The 27,602-nt window shown below is 54.3% G+C and overlaps 2 protein-coding genes across 3 annotated transcripts in view; one reads left to right on the top strand and one right to left on the bottom strand.

Annotated features, from left to right (window-relative positions):
- Nucleotides 1–2,024: 2,024 nt before the first annotated feature.
- Nucleotides 2,025–13,896, top strand: CYP11A1 (cytochrome P450 family 11 subfamily A member 1). Of its 2 annotated transcripts, XM_006740436.3 has the most exons (9): nt 2,025–2,376; nt 5,270–5,425; nt 7,044–7,243; nt 8,129–8,332; nt 8,980–9,137; nt 11,836–12,002; nt 12,242–12,320; nt 12,835–13,032; nt 13,503–13,896. In XM_006740436.3, the coding sequence occupies exons 1-9, from the start codon at nt 2,108–2,110 to the stop codon at nt 13,632–13,634; spliced, it is 1,563 nt and encodes a 520-aa protein (XP_006740499.1). In that variant the 5' UTR covers nt 2,025–2,107; the 3' UTR covers nt 13,635–13,896. The 2 variants fall into 2 exon arrangements, with proteins under 2 accessions (XP_006740499.1, XP_030891582.1); XM_031035722.2 differs by lacking the exon at nt 5,270–5,425.
- CCDC33 (coiled-coil domain containing 33) overlaps nt 13,838–27,602 on the bottom strand; it is a 101,904-nt gene continuing 88,139 nt past the window's right edge. Inside the window, exons 14-21 of the mRNA XM_081831384.1 lie at nt 19,753–19,913; nt 19,406–19,511; nt 19,070–19,201; nt 18,881–18,971; nt 17,763–17,929; nt 16,631–16,717; nt 16,198–16,311; nt 13,838–15,548 (exon numbers count right to left, since the gene is read on the bottom strand). Coding sequence (XP_081687510.1) covers nt 15,441–15,548; nt 16,198–16,311; nt 16,631–16,717; nt 17,763–17,929; nt 18,881–18,971; nt 19,070–19,201; nt 19,406–19,511; nt 19,753–19,913 — 966 coding nt within the window. The 3' untranslated portion in view covers nt 13,838–15,440. The remainder of the gene's footprint in view (nt 15,549–16,197; nt 16,312–16,630; nt 16,718–17,762; nt 17,930–18,880; nt 18,972–19,069; nt 19,202–19,405; nt 19,512–19,752; nt 19,914–27,602) is intronic.

The following is a 27,602-nucleotide window of genomic DNA, read 5'->3' as shown; positions in this document are numbered from 1 at the left end:
ATGAAAGCTGGGACCACATTCATCCGCCCCATATACAGGGAGAGGCCACTGGCTGCCACCTGGGCCAGAGGGCGATGTTCGGGGGTGGTGATGCCGTCACCCTTGCTGGGACCCACTGGGCAAACTGCTGCCCCTTCCCAGCCAGGTGGCAGTGCCCCACACAGCTTCTCGGGGCCAAGGCTTCCAGTACCCTTCCCCGTTCTCTGTGCGGGGGTCCGGGGGGGCCGTGCTCTGCCCCTGGTGACTATTTGCTCTCCCTTGACCCAGGGGACTTCCCTCTCCTACCTTATCTTAGGAAGAGGAACCCAGCTTGAGCTGGGTTTAACTCCTACTTGGTGAGGCCATGTCCTCTTTGTAAAGGTCCGTTGTTTTTAATAGGAAAAAGAGTCTGTTAGAAAAAGAGGGATTTTTTTTTTTTTTACATTTTATTGCGGTAACTTATATTCCATAAAATGCGAATATTACAAGTGTATATAGGTCAGGTGAGTTTTTACGTATGTAAACGCACAGATCAAGACAGAGAACATTTCCAGCACCCCAGCAAGTTCTCCCATGCCCTTCCCCGTTCATTACCCCACAAGAGAAAGGTTTCTTTTTTTTTAAAGACATGGAGGAAACTTTTTGAAAAAGATTTATTTATTTATTTGAGAGAGAGAGAGAGCTCACGTGAGTGGGGAGAGGGACAGAGGGAAAGAATCCCAAGCAGACTCCCTGCTGGGCTCAATGCGGAGGCTCGATTTCAGGACCCTGAGATCATGACCTGAGCTGAAATCAAGAGTCAGACACCTAACCACCTGAGCCCCCCAGGAGCCCCAAGAGGAGCGCTTCTAACACCGCACATTCATTTCACCAATTCTCACACTTCACTGGAGCGGAGTCCAACAGCACCCACTCTTTGGTGTTGGGTTCTTTCACTCAAAGTCTTGGGAGATTTTGATTTTTCTTGTTGGTCCTTTTCCTTAGTGTTCTATAATGAGCAACCTTGACTGTAATTTAGTTTATTTCTTATAATAGTAGCATATTTAAAAATAATGATAACAGTACCTGCCAATTATAACATTTTCAGAAAATACAGGTTTTCTTTTTCCAAGCAGAAAAAGTAGAACCTTAAAAATTGGGGAACTGACCCTATGGCCCAGCAATTGCACTGCTGGGTATTTACCCCAAAGATACAAATGTAGGGATCCGAAGGGGCACCTGCACCCCAATGTTTATAGCAGCAATGTCCACAATAGCCAAACTGTGGAAAGAGCCCAGATGTCCATAGACAGATGAATGGATAAAGAAGATGTGGTTCATATATACAACGGAATATTACTCAGCCATCAAAAAATGAAATCTTACCGTTTGCAATGATGTGGATGGAACTAGAGGGTATTATGCTAAGCGAAATAAGTCAGTCAGAGAAAGACAATTATCGTATGATCTCACTGATATATGGAATTTAAGAAATAGAACAGAGGATGATGTAATGAGCACTGGGTGTTATATAAGACTGATGAATCACTGAACTCTACTTCTGAAACCAGTAATACATTATATGTTAATTAATTGAATTTAAATTTTTAAAAATCGGGGAACTGTACAAAAACAGTTTATAATGATCTCTATCTCTGTCTCTATGTATCTACATATCTATGTATCTATCATCTATTATAAATAAGGGCTGCAGAGTGGCTCTCACCTCCTCCTGGGCCCCTCATAAGCACCCCCAACCCCAGGTTGTCCACATGTCCTGAGTGATGTCTGCCAGCGGCTGGGTCCCACTGCAGGGGGCAGCAGGAGGTCCTAGCAGAGGAAAGGCACAAACCTGGCCATTTCAGGGGCCTGCTAGGGTTGATAGTGAGGACAGAGACAGGGGGGTCTCCTTGTGCCTTGGGAAGCCTTTCTGGCTGCAGAAATCCCAGACTGAGCCTTGGCACCCCAAGTCTGGGAGGGGCTGTGTGTGGGCCAGAGCCAATAGGAGAAGGAGGGAGGCTGACCGCTTTGTCAGTTCGCTTAGCCTTGAGCTGGTGCTTATAAGCTGGACGGCAGGGGCCCAGGGCCGGAGTCAACCTGGCAGGCCCACGGCAGTGTGAGCAGGGACCGTAGCCACCGTGGGGACAGCATGCTGGCCAAGGGGCTTCCTCTTCGCTCAGTCCTGGTCAAAGGCTGCCAGCCCGTCCTGAGCACCATGCGGGAGGGTCCTGGGCATCTCAGGGCGCCCACTGGGGAGGGGGCCAGTATCTCCACTCAGATTCCTCGCCCCTTTAGTGAGATCCCCACCCCTGGAAACAATGGCTGGCTAAATCTGTACAGTTTCTGGAGGGGGATGGGCTCACAGAAAATCCACTACCACCAGGTCCAGAACTTCCAGAAGTATGGCCCCATTTACAGGTAAGCCTGGCAGTGTGGGGCTGGTGGGATAGGGAGGTAGAGGGGCCTGGGAAGCTTGCTGGACTTCCCTTCCCCAAAAGTTCTATCCTCCATTCCAGGCTCTTATCTACCTTTTTTTTTTTTTTTACAGGGGGGTGGGTAGGGGCAGAGGCAGAGGGAGAATCTTAAGCAGGCTCTGTGCCCAGCATGGAGCCCAACGCAGGGCTCGACCTCACGACCTGAGCCGAAATCAAGAGTCGGACACTTAACCGACTGCACCACCCAGGTGCCCCTGTTCTTATCACTTCTGACTTTACTCCTTCCGTGCCTGAGGATGGTGGCAGAAGGGAGAACCTTCCCAGACAGTGGGTTCTGTTCCCAGCCCTGAGGCCTCAATGCCGCTCAGATCCTACACCCTTTGAAACTTTCCTGGGGGCAGGTGGTAAGAGAGCAAGCTCTGTTAACTGCCTCCCTACAGCCATTATCCTCAAGACGCCTTGGAAGGTAAAGCTCTCATCCCCATTGTTGGAGGCAACTGAAGCTCAGAGGGGTGAGCATTCTTGCCCTGGTCACGCAGTAAGAGCCCTGTCCCGCTGGGTTGCTGGCCTCCCCCCTCAGCCCTGTGCAGATCTGGAGCAGCTGATTTTGTCCCCTCCTGGCTAGAGCTTCTCAGTCTCCAAGCATCTGCCTTGGTTTCTGCCAGGAGGAAGGGTCTTTGGTCTTTTAGCCTCTGAATGTGCTCCCCCCCTGCCCCTAGGGGCTGCCCTTGGTGGGAGGCCTCGCCTGTTCTGAATTGGCAGCTTCTAAGGTGCAAAGCCTTCAAGCCACAGCGGGGTTCTGTTCTGAACAGATACTTAAGGGGGATAGGGGGTTGTGGAGGTGCCAGCTGGGGGCCAGGAGGGGACACCAGGAGGGACAGTGCATTTTACTTTAAGTGAAAGGGTCAAAGTGGGAAAGGGCATTGATAGGATATGTTGGCTGGCTTGCTGGTGGGCTTGGGGCGGGAGGGCAGGTGTGTTTGCCTAGGGGTCCAGCTGCTCATTCCTCAGGGTTCCTGACTCCCCTTCCCACAAAGGCTTTTGAAGTCCAAAGTGCTTTTTACAGCTGGTTGGAGGCAGGGAGCCCCGTGGCTGAGTGCCAGGTTTGGGAGAAGGTTGCTCCTCACTTCGGGGAGATGGTTCGTTATTCCTGCTTCCTTCCCTCCTCCTCTTCCCTTGCTTCCTCTCCCTCTGGTTGGAACTCCTTCTTTTATCAAGCCCCTTTCTGTTTTCTGAGTCACTATCATCTGAGCCTCTTGACACGTCCTTGAATTTGATGTTACTATGCACGTTTTACAGGTAGAGAAACTGAGGCCGGGAAGGAGAAGGGTCTTGCCAAGGTCACACAGCTCATCAGGGCAAAGCCAGGGCTGTCTTTGGAACCCCAGTTGTCTGACTCCTAGTTTGGTGTCCCCGTTCTGTTCTAACTTATGGCCCAGAAATGATAAACTTCTGAATACATGTGATTAAACAATTCAAAAAATATAGGCAAGCACAAATGGCAATTGCAATCAGATATAATCCCAATGTTGATAACATTTATGTAGCATTAAGGATGTGAATATATGATGTATGCTGTTTGGTGGGGTCCCACAACAACATCTGGATGACTTCTTTCCTCTTTTTTCTCTTTAATATGATTTTAAAAGGCAGCACGGTAGTCTGGAGTGTGGATAAGCCACATTGATTGAAGCCAGTTCTGTAAAGTGGACATCTAGCCCTCCCTGGGCTATTTTGCTATTAGACGTGATGCTTATCCATTAGGCATCATTGTTATGCATCACATCACTGCCTTGAGCTAGATTCCCAGAGTTGGAATTGGTAATAATAATAGCAGTTCAAGGATTTTGCTGAGCTGGGGTGAGGGGATGGAGATAGTGGTGTAAGGACACTTGGTAGCTGGAAAAACACTGAGGGGATTTTCTGGGAGGCCAGGGACAAAGCCCAAGGAGACTTGGGAAGGTAGGCTGGGGCTTAAATGGGTCAGTGGTTAAAGAGCACTCTCCCTCTCCCCTCCCGCCCTCTTTTCCTCTCCTCCCTTCCCCTCTTCCCGCCTCCCTCCCTCCCTCCCTTTGAGGAAGGAGGAGGGGAGAGAACTTGGCTTATACCCGTATGTTTTTATATTTTGCCTTATAGTGTATCTTGAATTAACTTTCTTATGCAAAAGGCAGATGCACATGAGAAGTGGACTTTTCGGCCGTTTCCCCACAGAGACCGCCTACTTTGTGACATATATCTGCACTTGAGGCCTGGTGTTTTACCCTGATTTTATCTGAATAGAGGCAAAGTGCTTTGTTGGAATCCAAAGAGAGGCAGGGTGGCCACTCCCAGCATTCCAATCCTAGAGCCTCGAAGGGACTGGCTGGCCAGGTGTCTGGGCTGCCTACCCAGCAGGCTACACTCCGGTGATGACATGACCATGCTGTTTCTGAGCTCTGCAGTGGGTGTGATGGGGGGAGGGTGCTGAGGGTGTGGACTCGCAGCAAGAAGAGCATGGCAGTGAGGACTTGATGGTCCTGGGGGGGGCGGTGGCTGGTCCTGGGGACATGCCCTGGTACGGCCTATAAAGCTGTCACTTACAGAATGCCTAACAGGATCACATGCATAGACTTTATCATCTTGTCCTTCAGCAACCCTGTGAAACAGGTACTGAATCCCTATTTTATAAAAAAGGGAACTGGGACTCAGAGGGGGTGAGCGCCTTGCCTCAGGTAACAAAGCTGAGGAGGCTGTGGAATGGGGATCCACTCCCAGGACTGTTTGCTCTGTGCTCTAGGCCCCGAGGCAGTTATAGATGAGCTGAGCCCGGCCTGATCGCCCAGGGCCCCCTTGGCTTTCCTGGAATCCTCCATAGCCCGTCTCATCTGTTCCTCCAGGGAGAAGCTGGGCAGCATAGAATCGGTTTATATCATCGACCCCGAAGATGTGGCCCTTCTCTTTAAGTCCGAGGGTCCCACTCCAGAACGATTTTGCATCCCGCCCTGGGTGGCCTATCACCAGTATTACCAGAGACCCGTTGGCGTCCTGTTAAAGTGAGTCCTGGGCTGACTGCCGGGGGCTGGAGGGAGATGACAGAGAGCTGAGGCAGGGCCACAGCTGGGCCATGCTTGCCCTGCCCTTCCTGGCTGGGGCCTCTAGGCAAATCCTTGGCATCTTCCTGTCTCCATAAACCAGCTGATGGTAAGAACCACACTGCCAGTCTTCAGGGAACTGCTCAGGTTGAAGATCAGAATGAGTAAATAAAGCCCTAGAGAACTCCTCACTGATTGGTTCATTCATTAAGTCCCATCTTATTGAGCACCTACTATGGGCCAGGCTCTGGGGTACAGTGACAAGTGGGGCAGGGCCCCGCCACCGTGGGTCTACAGGGAGAAACGTAGGAAGAAACGATACTTGTCTACAGTGAGAAACGCAGACAAGTCAGTGTATTTAAGTGTAATGGACACCATATTCCACCAAATCGCTCATCAAAAATTTAAAATGTGCATATCCAGTGTTGCTGAGGATACAGAGAGACGAAAGCTCTCGTAGCTTGCTGGTGGGAGTGAACACTGGTGCCACCATTTCAGAAAATGGTTGGCCATTCCCTCCTGCACTTGGATATTCACCTACCTATGAGACAGCAGTGCTGCGCTCAGGGATAGACTCCAAAGAATGGAGTCCCGAGGGGACATGAGCTAGAATGTTTGCAGCAGTGCTGTTCCTAACAACCAAGCCCAGGAAACCAGTTAAATGCCCAACGGGAGTGAGAATGAGTAGGCGGGGGCCCACACCAGTCAAAGTGAACGGACTCAGTGACTGTCGAACGGACTCAGCAACAATTGAGACAGTAGTTAGAAATTTAAAATTGAGTGGATAAAGCAAATCATGACAGCCTTTTTACGAAGTTGAAAACAAATATACAGTTTTTAAAAGTATGTTTTGGAATAGCTATAGATGGAATAAAACTATATATAAAACAAGCAAGGGCATCAGGCTGGTGGTCCCCTTAGCCAGGGAGGCAGCAGGTGAGAGGGCCTGGGGGGTGTGCATCTAAGTTACTGTCAAGTTCCAGTTTTTGTGTTGCCTGGTGAGTTTGTGATAACATCCTTATAAACAAGCAAAGCCCTAAAACTATAAAGAGGGCTTTGCATGGATCTATTTTTGAGTATGGGCCACAAGCTGAGGTTTATTAGTAACCCAATTTTCAGGACACCTGAGATCCCCCACCAACGTTAGTAATGGGACACGTTGGGGGTGTAGAGGAGGAGAGATTGGTCAGTTGTGTCTGTGAGAGGTCAGAAAAGGTGACAGAGAGGGGCGCTTGAATGGCAGGAGTTGAGCATCGGCCAGGAGGAAGGGGAGGGCATGCCTGCAGTGAGGCAAACAGTAGAGGATTTGGAAGTTACTTCGAGGCTCTAAGAATAGGAGTTCCTGGCCACAGCAGCAACAGAGGGAGTGGAGGAGGGTGGGGGTTTTGTTCTTCTTCGCCCTCTTTCTTCCTATCCCCTCCCCCAGGCCAGGCAGCAGCTGGGAGATGGGAGGCCCAGGGTGTTGGGGGTGGAAGTGAGTGCAGGGCTCTGAGCTGTGGCTCAGCCATGTCAGCCCCCTCTGGGTTTGCCAGGCGTGGGTTTTGTGACCATCAGGGCCTGAGGGCCTGTGTTTTCCCAGGAAGTCAGGAGCTTGGAAGAAAGACCGTCTGGCCCTGAACCAGGAGGTGATGGCTCCAGAGTCCATAAAGAACTTCATTCCCCTGCTGGACCCAGTGTCTCAGGACTTTGTCAAAGTCCTACACAGACGCATCAAGCAGCAGGGCTCCGGAAAGTTCTCAGGGGACATCAGTGACGACCTGTTTCGCTTCGCCTTTGAGTGTAAGGGGCTTGTATCTACCTGCAGTGGTCCTGTGGGTGGGAGAACCCAGCCTCCTACCTTAAGACCCAGCACAGACCTTGAAGAAGCATTGGGATTGGCTTCTGGGATGAGCTGCTGGACACATCCTCTACCTCTCTCTCTCCTGGGACGTTGACCTTCGAGGTCTGGGAGGGGATGGGAGGGTTGGGTGGTTAATCTAAACTGGGTATTTGAGGATGTGTAGGAGTTTTACAGATAGGGTAAGGAGGTCAGGCAGCAGGGGCAGAGGGAACAGTGCATGCGAAGGTCTCATGGCTTGATGGGGACCATGTGATCACTGAAGGCGATTTGGGATGCCCAGAGTTTGGCATGAAATCAACATTCAAATTCCTGACCCAGTAGGCAGGAAACACTTGGGGTGGTTGTGACTTCTTAGGTCCAGCCTGAGTGGGTCGTGGATGGTCAATTACCAGGGATTTGTGTCCCCTAGTCTCTCGTCTGACCCGTTTCAGGAAATAGCCAATTTGGTCAATTATGGATGAGAAATCTATCTCTCTTCTCAGGAGGAAAGCCCAAAGGCTGCTTGGGGTGCTGGTGGAGGGGTGGGGGGAGTAGTCTCAGCCCCTCCCCGGCCCTTTCCCAGCTCTGTTGGAGACTCTGCTTCCCACCATGCTTTGTAGGGTCTTCCACATGCCCCTCTGAAGGATCCCAGTGGTTGCCAGAAGGCAGTTTTCCTCAGCCCCTCGATTTCAGCCTTTGGGGACTCAGGCCTCAGTTTCTTTACTGAAGGAGTCTGAGGCTGGGTGCGGGAGATCCTATGTGTTGGTGGGGGTGGTGGTGGGATTCCTGGGGCTAAGGCCCTCATATGGCCAGGTTGGAAGGGGCTCTCCTGTGTCCCTCTGCAGCCATCACCAACGTCATGTTTGGGGAGCGCCTGGGGATGCTGGAAGAGAGAGTGGACCCTGAGGCCCAGCGGTTCATCGACGCCGTCTACCAGATGTTCCACACCAGTGTCCCCATGCTCAACTTCCCCCCAGACCTGTTCCGTCTATTCAAGACCAAGACCTGGAGAGACCACGTGGCTGCATGGGATGTGATTTTCAATAAAGGTGAAGGCTGCATCCTGGGTAGCCAAGTCTGGGGGCCGGGAGAGCCCTGTCCACCTCAGAGGGTGGGAAACTGAGGCCTGGGATTGGGGAGAGAGAGAGGTAAGAAGCCTCTGTCCTCTAGTGGGCAGGGAGGCTCCAGAACCCCTGGCCATGGTGGACTATAGGCTGGCTATTGGAGATGGTTAGATTTTTCTGGAGAAAGAGGATCAGAGATGTTCCTCATATTCTTCCAGAGGAGCCCAGGATCCCCAGAGGGTTAAGGACCCGTGCTTCAGACACAGCTGTGCTCGGTGACAGATTAGGACTTTGGTGGGAGAGATCGGTAAGGCAGGGTGAAGAAGGTTGACTGGGTGTGGTGCTGACGCCAGACCTGGAGTCAAGTCCACTCTGCCTCTGACACCCCCATGACCTTGGGCAAGTCACTACCCTCTAGGACTTCTGTTTCCTTATCTGTAAAATGGGGATGACATCACTCACCCCCTAGAACTGTGGTCAGGAATTAGATGGTTATGAAGAGCTCAGCAGAGAGTGTGTGCTCAGTAAAGGGGCCGCTAGAAAGCTGGACTCCTGAACCCCCAGCCCTTGGTACCGCCTCTCACCTTCCCTCCCACCTGCAGAGAGCTCACCTCTTTTCCCCTCCTGCACAGCCGAGATCTACACCCAGAACTTCTACTGGGACCTGAGGCAGAAGAGAGACGTCAACAATTACCCGGGCATCCTCCACAGCCTCCTAAAAAATAACAAGCTGCTCTTTGAGGATGTCAAGGCCAATATTACGGAGATGTTGGCCGGGGGTGTGGACACGGTGAGGGGCCCTCAGCACGTCCTGTCCCTTCCTGGGCCCCGTGCCCCTTCCCTGCCACTCCACCCTGTCGCCTGAAACCCTACTCACGTGGGGTGGGTCTCCCTTTCCTGGTTGCATTTCATAAATACTGATCTCCTAGAAGGGTGAGGTCATATCCGGCCCCCATGGACCATGCCTTGAGGCCGATCCGCCATTTTTCCTTTGCCCGTGAGAAGGGAGCGACTAGGTGTAGGGGCAGGCTTGTGCGTGGGGTTTGTAAGGGAGGAGCCCTCCAATCACAGGTGGAGAGCACAGCACACTGGATTCAGGAAGGCAGGCAGGCCCCCCGAAGAGCTGGGAGCCAGTGGAATTTGCCCCGGGGTCTTGTTGCTGTCTCCCATCCTCCCCCTTCCAGACTCAGTCCCCCAAGGCACCCCCAATGCCTGAAGGCATGCTCTGTGGTGCCTCCCTCAGGTCCTCTCCCCAGGCAGGACAGTACCCCAGAAACTTCTGGAATGTCAAAATGTCTCTGGCCTGTGTACCTCCCTTTTCCCAATATCATGTTGCTGTGAGAGCGAGGGTTAATTATTTAGTTTATTGATTATTAGTTGGGATTCAGGCACCGAGACTATAAAGATGAATATGAGAGACCTCAAATGTCCCAAATGGCTCAGAGAGGAAGGGCATATTAGTGTGCTGGGGCTGTCATAACAAAGTACCACACACCAAGTGGCTTAAAAAACAGAAGTTTATTCTCTTGAAGTTCTGGAGCTGGAAGCCAAGATCCAGGTGGCTGGGTGGATTTCTTCTGAGGCCTCTCCATGGCCTGTGGATGGCTGTCTTCTCCCTGTGTCTTCACACAGTCTGTGTCCAAATCTCTCCTTCTTATATGCATACCAGTCCCATTCATTAGGGCTCCCCCATAGGACCTCATTTTACCTTACTTCGCTCTGTAACGGGCCCTATCTCCCGATACAGTCACATTGTGAGGTCCTGGGGCGGGTAGGACTTCAACATGTGAGCTTGGTGGGGACACGACTCATCCCGTGACAAGGAGGCAGCATGCGCACAGATGACCAGCGCATGACGGTGTAGCACTGGACGGCCAGGCACGGGCCGGGGACTGAGGGCGCTGAGAAGAGGGGAGAGAGAACATGGCCTTGTAGGACAGGGAGAGTGCGCCATACAGGAACTGAAATTCAGCTTGTGTCTTGAAGGCTGTTGCTGGGAGGAGAGAGGAGCTGGAGAGTTTCGGGACCAGGAAGAAGTGGGTGTCAAAGCCCCCATGTTAATAACGTTCTTTCCTAGGTGTCATCTTTATGCTGTGCTCTGATAGAGGAGGGTTGGTCTATGGGACAGGCTGCAGACGAGCCTTTGAGCATATTTTAAACATTGTCAGTTATGTAGAAGACATCTCCCAAACCACTGGCCTGCACCAAATCACCTATCCTTAGGTGACATTTATTAAGCCTGTCCTATATGGCAGGCAGGGGCCTAAGCTTTTCACATGTATTAACTCATTGAGTATTCACAAACAACACTGGGAGATATGCTACTATTATCCCTCAATTTTAGGTGAGGAAATGGACACAGAGAGGTTAAGTCACTTAGTCAAGGTCACACAGCTAGGAACTTATTTGACTACTTTATTAAACAAATATCTCCTGAGTACCCACTCTGTGTCAGGCCTTGGAGGTAATAGGACAAATACACAGGTGTGCTCCGAGCCTTAAAGAAAGAGTACATCCTTGCTTCTTAGTTTGGGGAGGGGGATTCTAGAAAGAGGAAACAGCATGAGGAAGATTTCTGGTCTTCAGGAGCCGCGTGTAGCTCGGTGCAGCTAGAGCTTGAGGTGCATGTTGGAGAGAGGGAGCAGTGGGGCTGAGAATGGTAGGCGGGTGTTGGGGGGCCCTGTGGGTCAGGCATGAGCTTCTGGGGCCAGGTAAGGGTTTTAAGCTGAGAGGTGACTACATGGCATTTTTTCCCGAGTGCTCCTGCTGGGAGGAAGAAGGAGAGTGTCCAAACCTCTTGGACAAAAAAATGATCCTTGGTAAGATGACATGTCCTGGCCATAGGAAGGAAGGCGGCTTCAGCCTGGGGTCCCACCACTGAAGAATCTGGGGCTGTGGGGCTTGATGAGTGACCCTCATACCTCCAGCATGGTCACTGCCTCTGGCTAATAGCGAGATGACCTGGTTCATCTCGGGATATGCACACTCTAATTGCGACACTGTTGGGAAACAGGTCTGGCTGTTCTGGTTTCAGTATCTTTGGGCCTCACTTTATTTTATGCTCTCACAGGCAAATGCTGAGGTTTGGGGAAGGGCTAGCGGGAGAGGGATGGAATGGCAGTCATTTGGGAGTACCACCGTTACAGAAGTAGGGTTTGGCTTCCAAAGCCCTCTGGGTCTTCTGGAAGAAGGCATTGGCTGTATGGGTGACTCTCCCGGCTGGGGAAACAGGTGGGCTCTGGTGACATCAGGGACGAGGACAGGGACAAGTGCTGCCCCAGACATGCCTGCCCTGGGGGGGTGAGGAAGGCTTTTTTGGACCCTTGCCTTTAGAACTGTGTTTTGCTTTTGCGGATGGTGGTCTCTGGATACAGGGATGAGGGTGGGCAGAGATTCTTGGAAATGAAAATTTAGCCTGGGTTTAGAGGCCCCAGGAGTGATAGGTCCTCCTTGTCTTCTGCTGCCCACCCCCCCACACTCCCTGCCAGACGTCCATGACTCTGCAGTGGCACCTCTACGAGATGGCACGCAGCCTGAGGGTGCAGGAGATGCTGCGGGAGGAGGTCCTGGCGGCCCGGCGCCAGGCCCAGGGAAACCTGAGCACGATGCTGCAGCTGGTCCCGCTCCTCAAAGCTAGCATCAAGGAGACACTGAGGCAAGCCCGACCCTCCCTGCCTGCCCGCCTCATCCCCCAGATCCCTGGGCAGGGCACGAGGGAGGGGCTTGGTAGCAGGAAGCGAGAAGTCCAGGCAGACAGCTGGGAATGGGGAGGGAGGAAATAAGAGTTCGGGTTCTGTCTCCAGAATCCCCCCGGGATGCAGTAGCTGGGGCTGAGCCACCATGCAAGGTGTCCAGGCCTCAGGGCTTCAGCTCCTGAATGCCTTCCTCTGGCAGACTCCACCCCATCTCCGTGACCCTGCAGAGATACCTTGTAAATGACTTGATTCTTCGGAATTACATGATTCCTGCCAAGGTAGGTGCAGCGTGTGTGTGTGGGGGGGGGCTGCTAGCTCTGCCAGTCAGACAGGAGGCTGGGGGCGGACTGTAGTTGCACACAGACGGTGGCGATGGGGGTTTCTGTCCCCTCTTTCTTCCTGGAGCTGGCTGGTGTGGTCCTTGACAGCAGCAGTCCAAGTGTGAACGAAGGGCAGGGGTACTGGACATAGTGGGTGACGATCTCTGGAAGGTTGCCCGAGTCCAAGGTTAGGAGGGAGGCCCCATGGGCTGCCTGGGTCTCAGGAGCCCCCTGGGGCTGAGCAAAAGGCAGACAATCCCGGGGGCCATCCCCGGCCTTGAGTCCTCGGTCATGTCCACATGATGGGCGAGGCTCAGGGAGGGTGGGGCCTTTTTCAACGTCGTGCGGCAGGGAGCGTCCTATGCCGGGAGGCGGGACAGCCTGGCTGGGGGTGGGAGCGGGGAGCTGAGTCATGCTCCAGGCTGTGAGTAGATGAGGCTTATACTCAGGCCTCTGCCCACCTTGTCCCCAGACATTGGTGCAGGTGTCCACCTATGCCATGGGCCAGGACCCCACCTTCTTCTTCAATCCGGGCAAGTTTGACCCAACCCGATGGCTGGGTAAAGATAAGGACCTCATCCACTTCCGGAACCTGGGCTTTGGCTGGGGTGTGCGGCAGTGTGTGGGCCGGCGGATCGCTGAGCTCGAGATGACCCTCTTCCTCATCCACGTGAGTCCAGCCGGGGACATCAGGGCAGCCTGAGCTGGCCGTGGACCGAATGAAGGCACTGACCCTCCTACACCCACTTCTGTCCAGAGCCCAGGGAGTACAAGGCTGGGGACATCTGTCTCCCATGACTTGCCCTCCTCCTCCCCCACAATTTTGGGCTAATCTGCCGTCTCCTCTTTTGGGCTAATTTGCTTATTACCATTGGTGTCCCCTGGCCATCTGTTCCCTCCAAGTGGTGACAGGATGGGTGTGGGGTGGGACGAGGTTTTGTAGAAGCTAAGGTGAATCAAGGGGACGAAGCACTAGGGGTGTATTTTCACGCACTGTGCCGGGTACATAGGAGCTGGCTGTTGAGCCCTTAGAACTCCTTGAGTCAGGCAAAACAGGCAACACCTACAGGTGAATGAGCCTGGCCCCGGGGGAGACAGCCCCTCCCCATCTCTCCCCTAAGCCCACCACCTCTTTCTCAGATTCTGGAGAACTTCAGAGTTGAAATGCAACATCTCAGTGATGTGGGCACCACATTCAACCTCATCCTGATGCCCGACAAGCCCATCTTCTTCACCTTCAGGCCCTTCAGCCAGGACCCACCCCAGGTGTGATTAGAGAGGGTGCGCATCGCCTCTGCCACCCATCAAGCCAGCAGGGGTGCTGGAGGGAGGCCCGAGGGGGTGGCACCCCTGGTGGTGTCTGCTCGTCAGCCCTCGGTCCCCCTCCCCTGCTCCTTTTGGACCAGCGCTGAGAAGAGAGAGTTGGCGCTCAATGGTCAGCTGCCCCAGCTCAGCCAGGGCGCCCCTCTTTCCCGCCACCTCTTCCCCCTCTCCGCCTGCCCCAGGGAGGCAATAAATGGCTGAACTACGTGAAGTGTTTTCATTTCTATCTGACCCCCAAGGTGGCCATCACTCCTGTGGAGATGCTCTGTGGCCTGGGTCAACAGTGGGATCTGAGCATGAATGGGGGTCCTGAGGCAGCTGCGCTTGAAGCTCTCTCTGCTGGGACCCCCCCCCCAACACACACACCTACAGCAGCTCAGGGGCTAGTAGGGTCGCCCTCCTTGCTGCCGCCGGAGTGAGGCTCTTGCCAGGCCCTGATTGGCTGAACCTTGGGTGGGCGTTCCCTGTGGGGTCTTGAGGACTTCCTGCCAAGGCCCAGTGAGAGATCTGGGGGAAGCTAGGGCCGAAGCCTGTGAGTGAGGGTCTGGTGTGAGGTGACTGACCTAGAGAATAAGAGGCCAGCGTGCTTTCTTTACCCCACCTGACCTTTCTCTGGGTTTCCCCAGGCCTCAGCTTCCTGTTCTAGGGAGATGTGTCCACTTGCCCAAGCTCTAGGCAAGAAGACTATGGCTGAGTCTGGTACATTATTTGGACTGTCGGGCACTGGTCCCAATTTCAGCCCTCTTAACCCCTTCTGAGTCCATAATTCCTGATCTGACCGGGTGCCTGATCCTTTCTGGCCCTCTGCTAGTCAGGTCTAAGTCCTGCAGGCAGACAGGGGAGCTAATCCTGCTCAGGACAGTGGCCCTGCAGCCTTGGTCTCTTCTACCAGCATCTGTAGGCTCTGAGTCCACTCTTGGAGCCTTTCTGCTTGCCCTACCATACAATCCTCTTTCATGTTGGCTTTCTCTCTCCTTACTGCTTCCTTTCTCTTCTCTGGGGCCAAGTTGTCTTTGACTCAGAAATGTTAGAGCTGGAAAGGGGCTTACCATCAGAGAAGGTAAGCTCTGCATGGGATAGATGGGGAAATGGAAGCCCAGAGAGGTTGCTAGAGTCACTCAAGGTCACACAGCATGCTTGCAGCTAGAATTCAGGCCTCCTGATTCTCAGCGGAGGGCTCCTTCCCCGGGTCCCATCTGCTTTCCTGTCCCTGGCTGTATTTGGACACAACATTGCCAGCTCAGCCTAGCCCGGTAAATGGGGGTATTTCACACTAATATGTAATTGATTGCCACAGGCAGGCTTTAAGTCTTTCCCTTCCTGAGAAACAGATAAACCAAACTTGGAAGAAGGGATTTCAGATATGAGATGTCTGGGGGCAAGTGGAAAGTCCCAGCCTCCCTCACATTTTCCAACAGAGCTGGCCTCTGGTCATCTCATTTCTTCTGGAGGTCTGGAAGGGTTCCTGCTTTGGAAGGCCTCTTCCCCACCCTCCTGGGTTCACTATGACCTCTGGCTGTCCCAAAATGGTAGTTTCTGGGATAGGCCTCAGGAGACTATAGCGCTGCAGTGGAGGGCCTGGGTTCAGAGTGGGGTCTGGCAGGAGGAAGCTGGGTCCCCTTGGCTGCCCTACTCCAGGAAAGAGGTGAATGCTCACTGACCTATGGCATTTAATACAGTCATCTGGGGGGTGGAATGAGACTCCCCAGCACATAGAGAGGGAGGCCTGCTCCAGCTACTCAGGTCTGCTAAGACTCAGGTCTTTTCGGAGTTTGAGGGCTTGTTGAGCTTAGTCTCCGAGCTGGGCATCAGAGGGTCCAGCTTCGAGGGTCGCCTGTGGTCCTTGGCATGGGCCAAGGAGTTCTGTGGTATGCAAAGCAAAGGGAGGTGAGTACGCCCCTGCCCCGGTGAGGGGACCCATCAGAGTGCATCTTGCCTGGCAAGCCAGGCCTCGGAGGACCCAAATACAGTGGGCCGTGCCTTCACAAAGGATTCCAAACCTGTTTAGCCTGGGGCCGAGCTTGAGGGGCAGCTGTGAACAGGCCTGTTTGTGCAGACGAAGCCAGCAGCCTTTCTCTCTGGCACCGTGCCCCCATCACCGGAAGGTGGGCAGCACTGAAGGGGCCAAGAGGGGGCGCTCACGGGAGAGCCTTAGGGGCTCTGGACTTGGGTGGGGGCCACAGCTACTCTGCGCAGGAGCAAACCCGGTGCTAAAGTACAGCCAGGACCAGAGCATTCCAGAAATGCCTGCAGGGGCAACCCTTCATCCACGGCCATGTCCCCTGGATTCTCACCACCACCCGTGGGAAAGGGTCGTCTCGGGGGGCTTTCTATTCCCCTTGGGCAGGTGGGGCATGGAGACCAGGCCAGGGCTCCTGATGGTAACAGGGCAGAAGCTGAGCGCAGGTCTTCTGGACAGTTCTTCTCAGGGCCCAGAGACTCGGGGTCGGGGATGGCGGCTGCCAGCCGCACTGCCTGCACCCCACGGAGCTTCTCCAGAGAGATCACTCACGGGCAGGCCAGTGATGACGGAGTCTGAGGGGTGCCCCAAGCCGTACTCTTGCTCCTGCAGCCGTGTGGCCAAGTCCTGCTTCTCGCGTCCCCAGAGTCGGGCCGAGTCCTCTAACTGCAGACACGGAGAGGGACAGATAGGGACCTGCTGGGCAGCAGGGCCCATCCCTGCAAGCAGGACAACCAGAGCCCGGGCAACGTGGGCCTACTACCTTCTGGAGACATCGGGCATGCCAGGGGTGGGGGGGGAGGGGCCAAATGACAGTCCGATTAAGGCACAGATGGACCCTCCTTGAGTTCCAACAACATATTGAGCCCTGACCTTGGGCACACACTGAGCCACAACCCTGGTCACACTTGGAGCCTGACTCTGGTCAAGGGTTGTTGAGCGGTGAGCCTGCCCAGGATGACTGACGCCAGCCTGGCTCACCTACCTGGCTTTCCAGGGATAGGATCCGGCTCTGAGCTCGTTCTAGCTTGGCCAGAAGGTTGAACTTGTCTGAGGTACTGGCAAGGAGATCCTGTGGGCAAAGCAGAAGCTCACACCTGGCTCCCACTAGGGACTGCAGCCGTGTGGGCTCAGGAGGCCGTGAGCTACTGAGGCAGAAACCAGCCAGGTCTGAGTTCCCAACTCAGCTCCCCAATGCAGAGCCTCAGACCCAGGGCCAAACCCTCTTTCCCGAGGTTGACCTGAGATGGCAGGTGCTTTTTTCACCACCTTTCTCCCCACAGATTTGGTTATATGGAGTTTCTGCACATCACTTTCTAAATGTAAAATGTACCAGGCAGATTAGCTCACAGAAAGGACTCTTGAACAGGGAGTCTTTTTGTAAAGTGAGGGCTCCCCTGTCCCCACACTTTACCCGGATGTCCACGCACCAGGGGAGCGTTCAAACAGAACTCATCTCCTATAAGTCCTGGGATGAAGAGAAAAACCCTCCTGGGTCCCCTGCCCACCCCTCTTCCGTAATTCCAAATGTCTTGTCTTTGGGTTTGCGTAAAGCAGGGGCGCCTGCAGCAGCCTTGGAGATGGAGCGGGGCCGAGGCATTTCTGGGGCCAGGGGCACCCACCTGTGCGGGCAGGGCCTCTGTGCCCTTGGACTGGCCTGGGCCATCTGTCTCTTGCAGTCTCTCTGCCAGGTCTCCTCCTGCTCCCAACTCCCTGGGGTCCACCTGGGATGGGGGAAAAGGGCTCTCTCTCCAAGGCTGTACCAGTCCCAGGAAATGTTCCAGGACGGAGCTCAGAGAGGCTGTGTGGAGTCCAAGTGCAGGCCAGCCAGGTGGCAGAAAGGGGTCAGGGGTCAAAGGTCAAGGGCCATTAGGGGCTTGCTTTCTCCCAGGCTTCAAGAGGAGGGCAAAGGTGGAGCTTTCAGGCCCATGTGTGTCCCCCAGGAGCAAAGAGGCGGGCCTGAGAGTTGGCACTCCAGGAGTCTCCAGGCACATCGGGGACCCTGGGAAGCCTAGCTCGGGATTGTGGTCTTCAGCTTGGATTGGGCTGGGCACAGTTGCTGAGCGCCCGGCGGCTGGCTCAGGCAGGCCCAGGCCCCGTGTGGGGGCGGCTCTTACCGGCAGCGCCTGCTGCTGCAGGATAATGGGCGCTGACTGGTGGCGGTTCTTCTCCAGCTCTGCCCGCAGCCTGGAGTTTTCTGCCAGCAGGACTGAGTACAGGTCCACAGGCAGGTTCTCTCCCGTCGGCCCCGGGGGACGGCCAGAGGCAGAGAGCATGGGGAAGGCTGCAGACGTGGCCACAGCTCTTCGTGAGATAGGCTTTCCTGCCCACCTGCCCCCAGCCTGATCTGCCCCAGCATTTTGCTCCATTCTGCCCCTCCTCTGCTCCCAAGCCTTCAATGGTTCCCTGCTGCCAGGGGAATCAGAGCCACGCGCCTCAGCCCATCCCAGGCTCTTTAGAATCTGACCCCCGTGTTCTCCATAACCACTCCCCGGCCTTTGGTCCTGGATCGATTTTAGCTCTTCACCTCTCCCTCTCCTCCCTTCTCTGCTCCTGCCATTGTCACTCCCTGGGCCTTTGCCCTCCCTAGGCTGCCTTCCCCTCTCTCATCCCACTCTGGGATGACCTCGGGGTTCCTGAAAGGCAGCCCCAGCTTGCACAGTTTTCCAAAGGCCTTCCGAAATGCACCGCCCCCCCCCCCCCTTGCAGTGAAGGCTGCCACAGGGCTGGGCACATGGGGCTTCCTGGCTGGCGAGGCTGCACACATGGCTCAGGGAAATCCTCTGCCCGGGGCCGGCCCGGGGTGACGGGACCTGGTTCTTCCCCCCTTCCCCCAGAGCCCCCTCAGACTGGCCCTTCTAGGTGGCTCTGGTTAACGTCAGTGGAGGAAACAGACAAGTGCTGTTTGTTTTGTAGAAGCGGATTCTGAAGACAATGGGGAGACAAGGAAGTTCCAGAAGGGCCCGGGCAGCCCCTGCCTGCTCACTCCAGTCTGCAGGGCCTCTCTGTGGCTCTGAGCAGGGTCTGCTGTCTTTCTAGCCTGGTTCACACACTGTCCCCATGTGTCCCCAGGGGCTTCTTGGCAGGAGAGGGGAGCCCAGGGGACCTTTGGGAGCCCCTCACTGCCTGCCTCAGTAGCGGGGCAGCATCCTTTGCCCCAGCTCTGCTCCTGAAGCCGATGCTCCAGGAAGGCCGGGCCCCCAGGGATGGGACAAAAGCTGCGGAGCAGACTCACCGATGGTGGGCTTTCCCTGCAGCCTGCTGAGCAGGGGCTCCTTCCTGTCCCGCAGCTTGTCCTCCAGCACCCGCTCCATCTTCTCGATTACCTGGAGGGCAGAGCACAAAGGCTGGGCTGGCCGCGGGGGGATGGCGCACCTCCCCGCCCCGGGCTGGTGCCTGGCGGGCTGGTCCTTGTGGCACCTGCCTTCTCCTGGTGCCGCACGGTCTCCTCCAGCGCCTTCATCTTCTGCAGCTTGTCCTGATACCGCTTCAGCAGTGCTGCTTGTGGCTGCTGAGCCTGGTGCAGGAGGAGCAGCTCCTTCTCTCGATCATTCTTCTGATGGTGGCGGAGGGAAGGGGGTGGGGAAAGAAGGGGTGCCCGGGGTTACCCTTGGCCCCTCTGCTGAGCCTCCCACTGCAGTGTCCCCGTCCCTCCGCGCCTCTCTCCCTTCTGCTCCCAGACGCTGCTCTGGACCCCCCCCAGCTCCCTTCCTCTCTGCTCCCCCTGCCCTCTGCCCCCCACCCCCCAGCCCCAGCTCACCCGAATCAGCTCATTCTGCAAATGCTGCACTTTGTCCCTCAGTTTCTTCAGGTCCAGCTCACTCAGCAGCAGTTTCTGCTTCATGGACACTGGTGGGGTGGGGGAGCTGTCTCAGGGAAGAGGCATCTCCCAGCTCAGCAGAGCTGGGGGGGCAGGGACAAGTGTCTCTCAGTCCTGGGGATCGAGACAGGACTGGAGTCTCCATTCCCCATCCCGGAGAGGACCCCACCAGTGTCCAGGAGCAGGCACAGCTGGGAAAGTCTCCCCACCACCCTGGTCTGCAATCCAGAGCCTGGGCTCGGGCAGGCACCCGGATGCTCTCAATGGCCCGTATACCCTCATCCAGCTTCTGGGCTTTGTTGGCGTTGTCCTCCTCCTCTTCCCCCTCCTCCTGGGTCAGCTGGCTCCTCAGCATGCGGTTCTCGGCCTCCAGCATGCTGGTGTGTTTCCGCAGCGACAGGATGTCCTCTGCCATCTTCTGCATGGCCCGCCGGTAGTTGTTCATCTCCTGTGGGTCCCAGAGCTCAGAATCAGGTCCCCAGTCCCACTGGGACCTCCACCCCACATCTGCACCTCCACTTGGAATTCAGCAGGCCAATGAGCAGAGTGGACCCCAAGCTGTGCCCTTGAGTCTTAGCAACTCCTTAAGGGGGTGGTAATAACTCGACCTCCACTTCTCCTGGCCATGGGAGAGCAGTCATGCCAATGGTCTCTCCCAGGGGCCATGTGTCTTCTTGTGATGCCAATGAGGAGGGACCTGGGGCTCGCACCCCTGGTGAGGGAGCTCATGAGTAGTAGAGACTCGAAAGGCCCTGGGGCCAGGTTTCCAGGGCCTGGTTAACTCCGAGCCACTTCTCTGCCTTCTCCTTCTCCCCTTTTCTAATCCCTGTCCTTCCTCATGTCTCTGAGAACCCGGAGAAGAACCTTCAGAACTCCCAGTGAATGCTACTTGGGAGCTGAGCCCAGGCCCCAGCTACCCTGACCACCCCGGGGGGCAGGAAGAGACATCCGGTAGGCCCAGGAGACCCAGATAAAGACTTGAGGTCAGGACTGGGATCTACAGGATCTAGGGTATGAGGTGGGGCCAGGATCTACCAGATCTAGGGTATGAGGTGGGGCCAGGCTGCCGGGCTCTGTCTTTGATTAGGAATAACAATAGTCCTAATATCTGGTGCTCACTGAGCACCGAGTGGGCTCTGGGTTAGACCTTCCCTCACTTAGTCCCCACACCGAGCCTCACATCCAGCCTGTCATCATCCTCATTGCACTGACGGGGAAACCAAGGTCCAGAGAGGCATGTAACTGGCTCAGTCACAAAACTAATGAGTGGCAGAGAGAGGGTCTGAGACTCAGGCCTGCTAGTCCTCAAGTCTGTGTTCTTAAGTGCTATGCAATCCTGCCAGATGCCCCCATCCGGGGAAACTGCACAGTATGCTGAGAAGTGCTAGGAGCAGCTTCCTGAAAAGGATGATTGGTGTAATCTCAGTTTGGGAAAAAAATTAACGTCTGCCTTCATGTATGCATAGGAGATGGATGGGCTACATTAATGGCCTTTGCTTTGTAATAAAAATTCCCTACTGTTATTTATAAAAAAGTTTTTAAAAGGGAATTTCTTAAATATAAATATAAAAGAAGCACCCAAAATGTGAGGCCAGGAAGGTCGATAGAGGGGGAGGAGGTGGAAGGGGGGGAAGTGAGGCGGGCAGAGTTTGCTAAGCCCTGGAGGCCGGTGGCCCTCCTGAAGCTGCGGAGCCTTGGCATGTGGGAGTGGGGGCTCCTCGGCCAAGCCAGGCCCCCAAGTTTCCAGGAAGCAGAGCTCAGCCCCCAACTCCCTCCTGGGACCCCTGCTGACTGCGGCTGTGGCCTGCCTCCTGGCCACTGCCTCCAACCTGCTGCATGTGGGCCGCGGGCTCCTTGGAGAAGGGTTCCCAGACAGCAGGGACTCATCAGACACCACTTGTCACCTGCCACTGTCTAGCCTTCTGGCCGGACTCCCTCTAACTGGTGCCAGGGCAGGGTCCATCTCCCCAGCACCTGCCCCAGTTGAGTTCCAGGTCTTGGCGCCTCTAGATCGGCCCATCTGGTGTCCTTGGGCAGCATCATTAACTAAGAGACTCGGCCTAGAGACTGCACACACACACAGGGCCTTGCGGTCAGGCTTTGGTCAGACGCCCAGTGTGGCCACTGACTCACTGAGCCTAGACAGGCCCCTCCAGCTTTCTGAACCTCAGATCCCTCTGACAGGCTAAGCACGGGGTTGCTGCGGAACTCAGAGTCAGCGCGTGCGGCAGCTGGCTCAGGCCTTGCCCAGGACAGGTAGGCCCTGGATTCTCATCCCATTCTCATCCTGCCCCATTTCTGCTCAGCGGCTGCTTTAATCATCAGGTCAGACCCCTTCCTCCTCGTCCTTGTTGCCCAACACGCACGACAGACAGTGCCCACCCCTCTGCTGGGCCCTGCATCTTCCATCTATGGCAGCCCAGAGACTGACACGGGTGTGGGAGGCCCAGGAGACTGTCAAGAGGAAGCACGTGTTATTTTGGAAAAGGAAATTTGTCCCTCTTCTCCTTCCCTGGCCCCGTTTTGGCTTTCATTATGTCGTCTCTGAATAATTAAAGCAGTATCCAAATGGGTTTCTTTGCTTGTAGGATTAAATCTCCTAGAGGAACACACACACACATGCAAGAGTAGTGTTCCAGGATGCTCAGTGAGTTCAGTCCACCGACTTTCTGCCGGGGCCGCATGGAGTACTCACAGAGAGTGACCTTGCTAGCTTGTTCTGACACAGAGAGATGTCGGCACAATATTGTTAAATTAAAAAAAGCATGTGGCAAATTGCTATGATCCCATCCAAAATGTGTGTGTGTGTGTGCATGTGCGTGTGGGCATGCATACAGGTGTATAAGAACAGTGGTTGCTGCTCTGTTTGGGAGGGGAAAGGAATACTTACTTCCTTTCTAATCATATATATTTTTAATATAATATATAAAAATATATATATTTGAGAGAGAGAGGGAGAGAGTGTGTGAATTTGGGGGGGGTGGACGGGGGAGGCAGAGGGAGAAGGAGAGAGAGAATCTTAAACAGGCTTCACGCCCAGTGTGGAGTCCAACATGGGACTTGATTTCAAGACTCTGAGATCGTAACCTGAGCCGAAACCAAGAGTCAGGCACTTAACCAACTGAGCCACCCAGGTGTCCCTCATTTTATATTTCTAATAAGAATATATCCATATATTATTCATCTAATTTCGAATAATTTTAATCTAAACACAATGGGGGTCACACCATGTTCATGGATTGAAAGATGTAATATTTGAAGAATTAGTTCTTTCCAAAATTGATTTATAGATTTAATGCACTTCTGATCAAAATCATAACTTGTGTGTGTGTGTGTGTGTGTGTAGAAATAGACAAGCTGATTCTATAATAGGTGAGAAATAAAAAGGGCAATATAACTAAAATTATTTTTGAAGAGGAACAATTGGGAAGACTTACTTTATCAGCTATCAAGACTTACGATAAAGTAACAGTAATTAAGACAGGGTAATATCAGTGCAAAGATTGATACGTAGGTCAAAGAGGTAGGATAGAGAGTCTTGAAGCAGACCCACATGTATATGGACTTTTAACTCATGACAAGGATGGTATTCAAGGACTGCAGGGATAAGACCGTGATTGTAGTAGATGATACTGTGTCAGTTTGATATCTATATAGGAAAGGGGAAACTTGGCTGCCATCACATATCATAAACAACAATAAATTCCAGGAAGATGGAGATCTAAGTATAAAACGTAAAACAGTAAGGATTCTAAAAGACAAGGATGAGAGTATCATTAAGAACTTCAGGGAGGAAAAGCTTTTGAACAACAGGACACAAAAAAGCACAAGTCAGAATGGAAAGGATTGATAAATTTGGTCCATTTAAGTTAAGAACCTCTATTCATGAAAAGACATTATTAAGGGAGTGAGTGGGCAAGACCAGTAGGAGATATTTGCAACATGCACGACAGACCGTCGGCTCATATTCAGATATAAAAATAACTCTTACAAATAAGTAAGAAAAAGACAGACCACTCAAGGGAATAATGGACAAAAGATTGAACTGGCACTTGACAGAATAAGTCAATAAGCATGTGAATTGGTGCCCACCCTCTTTAGTCATTTAAAACCACAACGAGATATTACTATACGCCCACTAGAATGACAAAAACAGAACAAAACAATCCCAACCGTGTCAAATGTGGGTGAGGGTGTGGAACACATGGAACACTTCTTCACTGTTGGGGGACCTGAAGAGCCACCACCACTTTGGAGAACCCCCTGCTTACAGGGTACTATTCAGGTTGAATGTAGGCATAGCCTACGATCCTGCAATTATACACCTGGGTGTATTATACCCAGCACAAATGCATGCATCCACGCATCAGGAAGCAGGGGGTGAGAACATTCCTCGCAGCATTATTTGTATTAATCCCAAGTGGAAATCACACAAATGTCCATCACAGTCGAACGGAGACATACAATGGAATATAAACAGCGGTAAAAATAAATGAGCACCAACGACATGAAACCACAGGGAGGAAGCTCTCACACATAATCTCAAGCAAAAGAAGTCGGACACGAAGTACCTACCCTATGATTCCATAGAGATTTGGCTCAAATCGAGGTCCCCCCCCCATGTTGGATCCCTGCTCCTCCAGAAGTCTGCTTCTTCCTCTCCCTTTGCCCCTCCCCCTGTCCCGCTCTCTCTTGCACACGCACACTCTCTCTCTCTCAAATAAATGAATAAAAGAATTTATTCATTTATTTGAGAGAGAGAGAGAGACAGTGAGAGAGGGAACACAAGCAGGGGGAGTGGGGGAGGGAGAAGCAGGCTTCCCGCGGAGTAGGGAGCCCGATGTGGGGCTCGATCCCAGGACCCTGAGATCATGACCTGAGCCGAAGGCAGCCGCTTAACGACTGAGCCACCCAGGCGCCCTAAATGAATAAAAATCAAACCAAAACAAAAAAACCCAGGCAAACTGAAGCACTAGAATTAGAAGTCAGGGTGGGAGATCTATGCGGGGAGCTGGGGGGCGTGACTGGGAGGTGTGGGGGGAGGTTTTGAGGTGTTAGCAGTGCTGCATCTCTTTTTTTTTTTTTAAAGATTTTATTTATTTATTTGAGAGAGAGAATGAGATAGAGAGAGCATGAGAGGGAGGAGGGTCAGAGGGAGAAGCAGACTCCCTGCTGAGCAGGGAGCCCGATGCGGGACTCGATCCAGGGACTCCAGGATCATGACCTGAGCCGAAGGCAGTCGCTTAACCAACTGAGCCACCCAGGCGCCCACAGTGCTGCATCTCTTGACCTGTGGGACACGCGGGGCTGACACACGTATGTTCACTTTGTGATAAATCACTGCAGCAAAGACATTTATGTTTTGTGCATTTGTCTGAATGTGTGTACTCCACATAAAAGAGTTAAAAACATTTAATGAATTAAAAACTAAATGAATCCTGGCTCAAGTCTGCTTAAGTCCACCAAGCCTCCACACCACGGTTCTCCTCTGGGGACCCTCCAGCTCTCAGCGACACTGGGTTCCTCTCAGCCCTGAGTTTTGGATGCTCCCGGAGGGGCCCTGCTCCCAGGCCCTCCTGGCAGCATCTTCCGGCCATGAGGCCCTCTCCGGGCCTATGGCGGAGGGCCCGGTGGAGTCTGCTCCGCCTGCAGGCAGGGCCCCCTGAGGACCAGCAGGCGTGCACACTGATCCTTGTCAGGGGCCTACACAATGCCTCAGAAGATCCTGTGAGACTGATGGCTTTGGTGACACGTCCAAGTTCAACTGGCCTGCAAATATGGGTCTAGCACTGGAACCCAACTCTACTCGAAAAACTATGCTCCTTGCACCTCCTTGATTGAGGAAGGCTGGGGCTTCACCCAGAGAGAAGAAGAAAGAATGAGTCCTGGCTTGGTTTGGAGCTCAATCGATCTACAGAAATTGAGTGGCACTGATCGGGGAGTAGCCAGTGTCCACCTGATGTCCCAAGGCCCCATTCTGCCCTTTGTCCCCGAGGTCAAGGCTGCCTCGGGGCGGAGGTGGAAGAAAGGGTTCCCCTATCTGCTCTTCAGGGAGCCAGACGTGCTCAGACCTCCCTGCGTCAGGAGAGGTGGCCATGTGGCCTCTTCTTACTGTCCCCACCCCAGCTGGCCCCGGCTGGGAAGAAGACCGCAGATTCGAATGCGCCTGCCTGATCCCACTGCCGGCTTCCCAGCTTCTCCTCCAGATGCGCCCAGTCCGAGGTAGGGGTAGGGGGCCAGGGGCCCCGGGCAGGGAAGAGCTCTGCTGGATGCGGGAGCCCTGGTGAAGTGGGGTGTCTTAGCCTCGGCCAGATGGCCCCTTCTGGGGGGAGGGTCGTGGGTCCTTTGGGACTTTGCCCCGTGGAGATGAGCCCTATAGACCTTCCACAGGCCGCTCTGTCACCCCGGCCTGGCTGCTGTCTGCTAGTGGGCTCTCCCTGGGAGGAGGGAGGGGGATCCTGGCTTACCTCCCTTAGTCTCTGCCCTGGCCAGCGCCCCCTATCCATGGGACCCAGAAGGGTGGCTGCCCGTTGACCCACCCTCCCTCCTCAGCTTCACCCACCTCCACCGCTGAGCAGCGACCTTGGGCAGCGAGGCCGGGCTGGGGAGCTGCGGCCTGCAGGCGGGTAGCCCTGACCTCTCCCCGCAGCCTGGGCGAGGCTCTCCACTCAGGGCCACGCTCTGCGTCACAGCCCAGCCTTGAGAACATGCAGAACACCACGGCCCGGATTCCCGTTGTGGCTCTGCCTCTCTGCTCCCTCCTTCCCCCCAATTCCCAGCCTGTTCTGGGGGCGGTGGACAGGATATCAGCCTCTTCCCTGTCTCCTCCCTGGGCTAGCACATCCTCTGGGGACGCTGTTCTACCCGTGCCTGACCCCGAGTGCCCACCCACTGGTCCCCCACAGGACCTTGGCTCTCAGAGTCTGTGGAGGCAAGAAGCATCAGGTCGCCCCAGATTCAAATAATCCCTCTGCCCGTCTGTGAGGGTGGCGGCCGCGCTCTGAGCCTCAGGGTCCTCAGCTGTGGAGTGTGAAAAGAGCCCTAAGACAAGGGGTGGCTGGGGGGTGAGTGGGTGTGAGGAGGGCCAGCGCGGGCCCTGGCCCAGATGATGACTCTGACTACTGTCCCCATACCACCTCCTGAGTGCTTTTAAAAAATTATTCTTACAATAGTCCCGAGTACCAGGCACAGGATGTAGGATTATCTGACTCCCCCCATTTTGCAGAAACTGAGGCCCAGCCCCCACCTCAAGCCTGAAGGGGGCAATGCTTACCACACCCCTCCCCCTCAAGAAGTTCTTATGGGGGAACCTGAGGTTACCTCATCCAAGTGGGGGCGTTCCCATATACCTGGAACCACTACCAACTTGGTTGACCAGAAACACTTTTAGACTCGTTGTGTAAATGCCCAAAGTCACAGAGATCCAGTTATAAAGCTGAGGCTGGAAGCAGCTCAATAAACATGCAGTCAGCCAACTTTTGCTGAGCCCCACTGTGTCCCAGATCTGTTCCATGCTGGGGCCAGGGAACAGAGGAGCCCCCCGCTGTCCCTCCCTGCCTGCCCTGGTCCCCTATCTACACAGAGATGGCAGGAAGTGCCCTTGACAGAGGGGAGCTCAGAGGAGGCTCCTAACCCAGACTGGGGGAGCTGGGAAGGCTTCCTGGAGGAGCTGATAATCCGAGTTGACTCTTGAAGATGAGTAGGTGTTACCTGGGGATGAGGGTGGGGTCTCTGGGGGCAGAGGAGACGCTGTGGCAAAGGCAGGGAGGTGAGTGTGTGATGAGGAACAGAGCAGGGGAATTTCTGGAAAGCAGGGGACAGGGAGGAGAGTGTAGGGGTATGGCTGGAGAGGGGGCAGGGCAAACAGAAGAGGATCTTGAAGGCTCGTCTCAGGGGTTTGGACTTGTCCTGTAGGGTCACCGAAGGGCCTAAGCGGTGAGGCAGGTGTGTGTGTGTGTGTGTGTGTGTGTGTGTGTGTGAGAGAGAGAGAGATAAGACCCTTCTGGCTGCCCAGCACAGAGGGAATGCAGGGCAGGTGCAGTGAGCCAGGCAACAAGGGATGGCACCGAGCCGGCAGAGGCAGCGGGCATAGAGCTGCAGGAGGGAGGAGGAAGAGGGGGAGGAGGAGGAGGGGGAG

This window comes from Leptonychotes weddellii, chromosome 9 (genome assembly GCF_054177405.1).
Source record: "Leptonychotes weddellii isolate Sample4059 chromosome 9, ASM5417740v2, whole genome shotgun sequence".
NCBI classification, from domain to species: domain Eukaryota; kingdom Metazoa; phylum Chordata; class Mammalia; order Carnivora; family Phocidae; genus Leptonychotes; species Leptonychotes weddellii.
The sequence above is the reverse complement of the archived record's forward strand: the minus strand, read 5'-3'. Positions and strand labels throughout refer to the sequence as shown.